Source organism: Lipotes vexillifer, unplaced genomic scaffold (genome assembly GCF_000442215.2).
Source record: "Lipotes vexillifer unplaced genomic scaffold, Lipotes_vexillifer_v1.1 scaffold1643, whole genome shotgun sequence".
In the NCBI taxonomy this organism is placed as follows: domain Eukaryota; kingdom Metazoa; phylum Chordata; class Mammalia; order Artiodactyla; family Lipotidae; genus Lipotes; species Lipotes vexillifer.
This window is the reverse complement of record NW_006784879.1, coordinates 113906-123381: the sequence shown is the minus strand read 5'-3', so window position 1 is coordinate 123381 and position 9476 is coordinate 113906. Positions and strand designations below refer to the sequence as shown.

At 42.9% G+C, this 9476-nt stretch overlaps 1 protein-coding gene across 2 annotated transcripts in view; it reads left to right on the top strand.

Moving 5' to 3' along the window:
• Positions 1–9476, top strand: part of CARMIL1 (capping protein regulator and myosin 1 linker 1) — a 333075-nt gene that overhangs the window by 228644 nt on the left and 94955 nt on the right. For both annotated transcript variants that reach the window (XM_007457010.1, XM_007457009.1), the window contains exons 21-23: positions 3372–3544; positions 5124–5192; positions 7944–8037. In XM_007457010.1, the coding sequence (XP_007457072.1) occupies positions 3372–3544; positions 5124–5192; positions 7944–8037 (336 nt within the window). The remainder of the gene's footprint in view (positions 1–3371; positions 3545–5123; positions 5193–7943; positions 8038–9476) is intronic.

Genomic DNA, 9476 nt, shown 5'->3' with positions numbered 1-9476 from the left:
GGTGGTACGCGGGCCTCTCACTGTTGTGGCCTCGCCCGTTGCGGAGCACAGGCTCCGGACACGCAGGCTCAGCGACCATGGCTCATGGGCCCAGCCCCTCCGCGGCATGTGGGATCTTCCCGGACCGGGGCACGAACCTGCGTCCCCTGCATTGGCAGGCGGACTCTCAACCACTGTGCCACCAGGGAAGCCCTGCAGAATCATATTTAATAATCATTCCCAAATATTTGTTCCTTAGCACATATTTCAGGAAAATTTATATGTTATGAAAAATATATTTCTTAATTTCATGTTTTGCTTATTACACGAGGGTCTTCAAACTCTGTTCCTATAATTTTCAAAGTTTCTTACTCAAAGATAATCTTGATATTTAGAGTACACCTAAAAACATTCGCAGATGGTAAAGTCTGCTACAAAAATGTGAACTGTTATAAATTTGAAAAGTTGCCGCTAATAATGTACAGTGAAAAGCCTTTTATGTTCATGTCACAGAAAAGTAGGTGGCTTTTTCAATAAGTAATTACATTCTTTTTATTTTTTTCTACTTCTGAATCAGTAATGTGCAAAACTATTTAAAATGATTAGGAGTTCAGTCTTGTGACTATAAAAATTCCACCCATAACTGGCGCCATTGGGCTCATTTTTTGGTTTTATTTTTTTAAAGGTTTCTACATATAAAAAGTAAACTCTTTGCTTTTTACATTCTGACCTTGTGTCTGTAGAGCTTATTCTTAGACAGCGTGTGGAATACTTTATTCTCCCGATATTGCACAGTATGTTCACTTGGACAACCTAGACGCACGGGCTCCCGTGTCACCTTCAGCTCTAGACAGTGGTTGTCAGGCTGCTGCTCCCAGATTCGAGGGATGGTAACACTGAGGGGCCAAGATGACAGGGACTCTTGTTCTGAAGTATTACATACAAACCTGTGTTGTGAACAATGCAACAGTATGTGTTTGTCCTGGGAGTCCCTGTAGCAAGGAGACAGATTGTCAGATTAGGCATGTTCAGCTATGAACAGGAATAGTAAGATTTCAAATAGTAATGTTACCTGGAAGTGCAGTAAATCAAGAAGGGATGACCTTATAAATATGCATGCAATTCCGGCTGTTCTGTTCGCATTAATGGCTCTGCCTATTACTTTTAAGTGTTAACTGGGGTGTATTAGCTTTGAATATAGTACTGGAATTGGTGCTCTGCAGCTTGGAGACTTGGCAGTTTTCCAGTATGAGGAAGAAGCTGTAATGTGTCATGTTTGTAGGCGTTGAGTAGAGCTTATTGAAATGATGGGAGATGCGATTACAGATTTTTTTTTTTTTTTTTTTTTTTTGCGGTATGTGGGCCTCTCACTGTTGTGGCCTCTCCCATTGCGGAGCACAGGCTCCGGACGAGCAGGCCCAGCGGCCATGGCTCACGGGCCCAGCCGCTCCACGGCATGCGGGATCTTCCCAGACCGGGGCACGAACCCGTATCCCCTGCATCGGCAGGCGGACTCTCAACCACTGCGCCACCAGGGAAGCCCTACAGATTTTTATTAAAGCAGCACTGCTTATGTTTTCATTTAAAACATGAAGTTTCCTGAGTCTGAAGCATTTTTCGTTTAGTTTTTTTTTTCTATCTACCGGAACATAGACTCTTAAGAAAATTGAAGCTCCCTCCCTAAACCTGCCTGAGTCTAAGATTATGTAGGCTTTTGGGCTGAGGTTTTTAATTGACTTAGCACTTACTATGCCATTTAACCTTAAGAAATTTGGTTCTAATTTATATAATATTACCTTTTGATTTTACCATAGATGTATTACGTTTAGAAAACATGGTCATATTTGGACAATAAGGACAATCACTCAGGAAAAGTAGAACCAAATGCATAATGCCAGTTTGTGGACATACGAGTCTTGAAACTGTCAACACTCTCATTCTGCCTCCTGAGCCTTTTGGCTGATGTGCCTGGAACAGGTGTTCTATTAGAAGTCCATGTTCAGTGGTTAAGTGGACACGAATACACCCCACGATTTGTGCGGGGATCCTACAGACCACCTAGGCACATCTCAAGAACCCCAGTCCCACGGGCCACCATGGAACCTGGTCGTAGATGATCCTAGAAGCTGCTTCCAGCATCCATCTCCTGTAATGTCCGAACTGCTTATGGAGTTAGCATATACAATTGTTGAATATGGCTGGGTCAGTGTAGACCACCGCAGGCAACCCAGAAGACATCCAAATCCCCTGGAGAAGTCTTAGTTCTGACTTTTAGAGCAACCTTGGCTTAAGTCCTGGAATTCGCACCACCTCATTAATTCAGTTACGGCTGTAATCAGGGATTGCAATTTAAATACCCACAGGGCTAGGAAGGTGACATAAACAAGTGTGAGCTGGGTGTAAGTAGGGAGCCCATTCTTTTTTTTTTTTTTTTGTCAGATACTCTGTAGGCCAAACAAAACATGCCTCCAGGCAGAGGGCTTTCAGTCTCTGGTTTAAATAGACAGTAAGTGGATTGGCTTGGGTTCACCACACGGCTTACAGTAATGAAAAGGTCACACACATTTGACTTTTTTGTTTTAATTGTAAGTATGTCTTTTGATTGGATCTTATAAGACAAAGCTAAGAGTGAGGATCAAAAAGATCTAGGATAAGCCAATAAGGGCAATGTTGTGTAGGAGTTGAAAACACAAAATCTGTAACCAGTCTGTCTGGTTCCTGTTCAGCTACTTTCTGTGTGACCTTGGTTGAATCACTTAACCTTTTTGTTTCTTACTTGAGAAGTAGGGATAACAATACCTAAGTATTGGGTTCCTGGGAGGATGAAATGAGTAAATATATGTAAAAAGCTTAAATAGTGGTTAAGCGTTCAATAAATGTCGGTTATTATTGATCTTGGCTGGGTTTTATTTTACATTTACTACTTCTAGTAATTTAGTACTAGTATCCCTCTACTAGTATTTTAAGACGTCCTTTTACCTTGCATAGAAATAAAATGGGTCAAGGGCTAGTGTTGCCATACTGAAGTGCAGACATTTCTGTGCAGTATTTTTATTTCTTTCTTTGCATCCTCCACGTCAAAAGAGCTGGCACCTGCCACTCTGGGTATCTTTCCACAGCTTCCCTTAGAAGAGAGGTGGCTGATATTCAGCATTAAGACACGTCATGACGTGTCGTCAGCTGACGTGACGTCAGCTCGTCATGTTTGACTCCAAGGGTCCAGAACCTTCAGGTCCCATTCATCAGTGTCTTTTGGCCAGAAGTTTCCAAATGAGGCACTTTGTGTTTGTGCGGTGGGTCCCTCCCCTGATGGTTCTCCATGAAGTGGGTCCCGGCGAGCGGCAGCAGCTCTGACAGCACTGTGTGAGCGCTGCCTGGTGTTCCCTCCACAGCCTCTGCAGTCCTTGTCCCTGGCTGACTCGAAACTCAAGAACGAGGTCACCATCATCATCAATGCCCTGGGAAGCAACACCTCCCTGACCACAGTGGACATCAGTGGGAATGGCATGGGGGACATGGGGGCAAAGATGCTGGCCAAAGCGCTGCAGATCAACACCAAGCTCAGGTACGCAGGCCGGGTCCTCGGCCCCGAGGAGTGGATGCTGGTTCAAAGGAAGGTCTGGAAGAGGGTCTGACCCAGCAACCACTGGGGGGCCGGCTGTGTTCGTGTGAGGCCTGAGTTTCCCAGGCGACCGGCTGGGGAGCAGAAGCGACAGCTTCAAGTCTTTTTTCAAAATATGGAGGAGGGTGTTCCCAAATTTAGACACAGTCATTCCTTCAAACTGCTGTCTTAAAGATTTCCACTATGAGGTAAACCCGGCTGAGAACCATTGCAGTTTCCCATTTCACAGCAGCATTGGCAGCTGACTGATGTGTCGGGAAAGGCAGGGGGCAGCAGAGGAGGGGTTTGGGAGCAGAGCTGGGAAGACTGGAGGAATAACATGAGGGGCTTCCCTGTACTTGGCTGTGAGCCCAGCATCTTATCTTCCCTTCCCACTCCCGCGACATAAAGACCTAAAACCCAAGGGATCCACGAAGTCCACTGTGTCAAAGGCAAGTTTGTACTGGATGCTAACTCTTCTGTTCAGTGGTTTTCATCCGTAGTGCTTCCCAAGCATGGCTTTTCTTAAGGATGAGCTATGCAGTAACCACTTCTCTTAGGGACTAGTTATCTGGTAACCATGTTACCATCCATCGTTCAGAGAGACCCAGTTGCTGCCTAACCCAGCAGTCTGGTGAAGGAAGAGTTAATAATTCACACTGCTCCTCAAGGGCTTTTTCTGGCTGTTTCCCTTGCTTCCCAGTGCAAGACAGAGCCCGCACCTTCTGTCTAAACTGAAGGCAAAAGGCAATATCTGCAGCAGTTTCTTTGAAGGTCAGTGTGTACGTGGTGAAGAAGCTCGTTGAGGTTAGGAAGAGAAAAGCAATTAGAGGTTGTGAGCCTGGGAGCGTTCAGACAAATAAAAGCCATTTCATGTGTCAGGTGAATTGACAAATCCTAAAGTACTTCTGAGGTATTCACATTCTGAAAGGAAGGTCATACTTTTCTTCCAAAATAGATTTTGTATTTAAAAAGTAAACCACCTCCTAGAATAACTGAGGTTTATCAGCAGAGTGGACTCAGTTGCTGGGATTGCTGATCATATCACATCAGGGCAATGATGAAACGTCAGAAAATATGACCACTTTGTCCCTCTAGTTGTTTAGAATAGAAAAAAGTCTCAGTATCTGGAATTCTTTATGTTGGACATGAGACTGTTTAGCCTCTTGTATAAATAACTTCAGCCTCAGACTTGAATACTAGAATGCTGTTTGGATAATATGTTGGGAGAATATCAGGGAAATAGGGTTTTAGGGCTTTCTGGCTAGCAAAGCATTACGTGACTTGATGGTAAGTTAATGTGTGTGCTGTTGCTTTTAAGTATGGTTTTTTTCATAGTACTTGAGCAGAGAATGGCTTTGGAATCTAATGTTGGGGGAAATGCTCATCCTTGCTTTGTTTGAAACAAAGCTGAACATTATTCCTTGCTCATTGTACTAAAATACCTAGACAGTGTTGCCTATAAGAGATTTATCTGCAATGGGAGAATCATTTCCTCCATTCTTAAGTATCTGATCATTTATGTGATTTGGTTTCCAAACAGGACTGTTATATGGGACAAGAACAACATTACTGCCCAAGGCTTTCAAGATATAGCTGTTGCTATGGAAAAGTAAGTTTTACTTAAGACTTCTTTATAGAAAAATAGAAAAGAACCAATGGTGTTTGTGTCTCTGTGGGGTAATACAAGTAGCAATAGATTGGGAATCAGAAGATCTGGGTCTGATTAGTCTCCTGCTAACCAGCCATGGGACGTGGGAAGACATTAACTTTCCTCTGGTGTGAGTTTCTTCATCTATAAAATGAGAGCAGAGATGCTTAGTCCACAGAACACACAAGATCATGGTTGCAGGGGGGTGGGGTGGAGGGTGCTACACAGCGGTCACCTTGCTTCTTTCTCCTTGTGGTTTTAAATCTTCCACCGGATCTCACTTTTTTTGCCCAGGATGACAACTCTGAATCCAGTGGTGAGAAGAAAGCTGAGGTCCAGAAAATAAAAATGAAATTGATGCAATGGCAAGGCCAGGGCTCACTGGTCTCATTTCTGTAAAAGGCTTTTTTTTTATTACCTTCGTAACTAAAGTCTGCAACTATTATTTATTGTCAAATTTACTTTCCCAGTAAACTAAATGAGGAAAGAAGAATACAAACGTGGCTGAAAAAAATGCTAGAAATCTGGTTCTTCCTGAGCTTTTCAATCCTCATATTGTATTCTAATGGTAGAAATGATCAAAGCAGATTTATAGCATTAAAAATGAGAGGTTACAAAATGTAGGAGGGAAATTAGGGGCCAGTAGCATAGAAGTTCGGCCTTTTAGGAGGGGGAGGGGGTGCTCATTATTTTGTGTTTTCCTCCATGCACGGCCGCTCAGGTGGAGCTGTCATGCCCAACATGGTGATCTGGATAAAGGCCTAGACCTGGAATTAGGAGCCCTCCATTCAGTCCCCAACTCTGTCACCAGTAAGCCTATGATCTTGAACCTATGATCATTTCACATCATTGATGAATTTTTCTTTTATAAAGTGAGAAATCACAGTAAATTATCTCTAAGTGGCTTCAGTTCTAAATCCCGTGGTTCTCCTTTGGCCAGGAAGTCAAAGTTGCTGCCACCACCGGCCATTGCTAAACATGGATAAGGCAGCTTATACCATCAGTCATCATGGCCACCTCTCCCGGGAGACTTCTGTGACTGCAGAACCTCCTGTAATTACACCTATTGCACACAAAACCTTTGAATGGAAACATATATTTACAGATTGCTGCATTTGGGTGCTAACAGCACAGCTGCCACTCTAATGATGTTGCAGACTGCCAGCCCAGGCAGGTCTTTGTGAGAAGCCAAGAGGATGCAGCCCCAACACTCCACATTTCCAGATTGAAAGTAGAACTCCCTGATCACAGTCTGTTATGTACTCTGTGCTACAAGATGCCAATGGTGTGAAATCACATTTGGTTTAAATAAACCACGCTGGTCTGAAGCATGATGAAAAGTGTATGAGGGAAAAGAAAATCTTCAAGGCTGCAAAAAGAGATGTATTATCTTAGTTTCAGTTGGCTGGTTCCTCTTAAGTCAAACAAAAGCAATTTTGCTCAAACAAAGCTAAGGTAAAAATTAAAGTTATAGAAATAACAGCCTTGTCTTTGCTGATTTTTTTACTTTAAGCCATCTTGTCAGTTGGACTGGATGAAGAACAGTTTTTTTTTTTTTCCCATTAGGTAACCATCCAGATTGGCTGCTTTTATTAAGATGACTGTTTATTTTCTTTATTATTTCTTCATTATTAGTACCTATTTTTGGAATTAGTTGTTAATTTATTCTTCCAGTAGAAGCCATCTGACTATCCATAAGAGTTACACCATGAATGCTGCTTGTTGTTTAGAGACCTAAAACAAGCCAGCTGTGGGATGCCTAGGTACCAGTTGCCAACACGTGGCCCACAAGGTCATCCTTCCTGAATGTCTTATTGTAGAAACAGATGCATTTTTGGTTGGGAGAGAGGAGGCATCTCCAGGTCTAGAGTTTGTGGTAGGGGAGCAGGTGTGAGTGTTCATCCAGACACATAGCACTTTGTAGCAAGTCAGGAACACAGGCCAGAGTGTGGATTTAGAGTTCTCATGCAAAAATGACTCACCCTTGCATTCTTGTGTCTAATCAGCTAGGCAACAGCCGTGTGAGGTGTTAAATAGACCCAGAGTTCCACAGTTGCTTTACTTGGTGTCTAGACCCTGGGGCACTCGGGCTGATTTGGGGTGCCAACTGCCAGGACCTGCAGAGGTCAGGTTGTTGAGCCAGCAGGAAGGTTTTCTAAAGACAGTCACTGGTCTTGGACTGGGTTATTTAAAGGAGCCCAGAGCCTGAACAGATTGTTTTTGTGGATGCTCACATCCTTGGCTTGGCGAGCAAATGTTTTGGTTCTATTTTGGGGTTTTCCTCTACCGTTCTGGGTCTGTCTGTCACGTTGTCACTGTGGTAATCAAGTTACCTTCAGATCTGTTGGTGACTAAAATCCAAGTAGCAAGTTGATGCTGGACTTTTTTCCCAGCCTTTCTCTCAGACCATCTCTCCAGTTCCAATTTGAAAATCCTGTCCTTACTGTAACTGAAAACTGAAAGCAAAACAACAAAACCAGACTCCTTCAAGTTGTGTAGGTTTTGTAGACAGCGTGAATTGACGAGGTCACCTGTGGTGTCGCAAAGGTGGTAGGAAAGAAGGCTGACCTGCAGTCGAGGGGCCTAAGATGGTCCGGTAGTTTAGAATTTTCTAAGACGCTCTGGCAACTCTTTTCGGATTTTAAAAGAGTGCTGAATTAAGATAATAGGAAGTTATTTTCAAATAAACATACCATTTTCTCCTTTTTCTAGGAACTACACGTTGAGATTTATGCCAATTCCTATGTATGATGCTTCTCAAGCCTTAAAAACAAACCCTGAAAAAACAGAAGAGGCTCTGCAGAAGGTATTGAAGGATCAGTAACTTAATTATAATAAATTCACATTCGAGTGGAATTGTGTGAATAATACATTCTGAACATATGAACAGTGCTTTGTATTTTACAAAGCTTTTTTCACATTAGCTTGTATTCTTATGATCATGACTGGCATAATGCATGACTGAGGAAGGAATAAAATAAAGACTAAAACTTGTCATGAAATTTAAGTGGAGTAAAATAACATTCTTAACAGCATCAACATGCCAGACTTAGGCATGGATAACTCCCTTTTCATCCATTGGAGAATGTGTACAAGTGAATGACAGCTAGCACAACCTTCATCCCCTTCGTCCTCAACAGCTAGAGCCTTCCCTTCCTTCTTCATCGAGAAATTTAGGGCATTACTGAGATCTCGCTTTACCACCTTTGTCTATAAATGTGTCTGAATCCACACCCATGCCCACCTCCTTTCTGGCAACCCCAGAGGATGATGGGTACCTTCCCCTTCAAAGCCCAGCCATCTTCAGTGCCTTTGACCCCAACATCTCTGCCCTGTGCTGGAAACTTGCCCCGTGAGTCATTCCCTTGCTCTTTCATATCTTCATCCTTCTCGTTCTATGGTTATGGCTACCTTTCTCTCTACTTTTAGATGTGCTCAAATATTTCCCATCTGAGGAAGCCTGCTCCACCTTTATTATGGTGTTATTTGGGAAATCTTCTAAATCTTTCTTCCCTCTTTGTTCTTTCATCTGGTGGTACCACCCTCTGTCCAATCTCCCAAGCTTGACTTTTTTCCCTCTGTATCTTCTGTAGCCAATCAGTCACCAAGTTTACTGATTCTAGCGCATAAATCTCTTCATTAACTCTCCTTCCCTCTCTTCCTATAACAGATGCCTTGATTCAAACCTCATCCTCTCTCACCAGGATGATTACATCCTCTTGTCTGTTTTCCATGCTGCAGTCAAAAATAGCCATCTTCCTTCACGGTGAAGTTGATCAGACTAAAACGTTCAATCCATTCCTCCTGGTGGCTTTTAGGATAAAACCCAATCTCCTTAACTTATCATGAATTTCTGCCCAGGATCTGCCTCCTATTCACCGCCAATTACCAGCCCTTAGTCTTTGTTTTGCTCTACCTCAGGGAACTTGTTAGAAATGCAAATTCTTGGGCCTCAGAAACTAGGGTGGGACTTGGCCATCTGTGTTTTTCTGAGTTGTCCTGATGATTGTAACATTTGAGAATCACTGCTCGAATCTAGATGATACTCATGCTTTCCCCACTACTGTGCACATCTGTTGAGATTGAAATCAAGGGTCAGTTCATCCAGGAAGACTTCTCGGAGTCCCTTTTCCCTGCTAGGTTGGTGGTCTTCTCACAATTTCCTGTGGTTCTCTCTGTCACTGGCCTACATTGTTTTTTTTAAGTTACCTGCCTCTATTTTTTTTTTTTTTTTTTTTCCCGTTT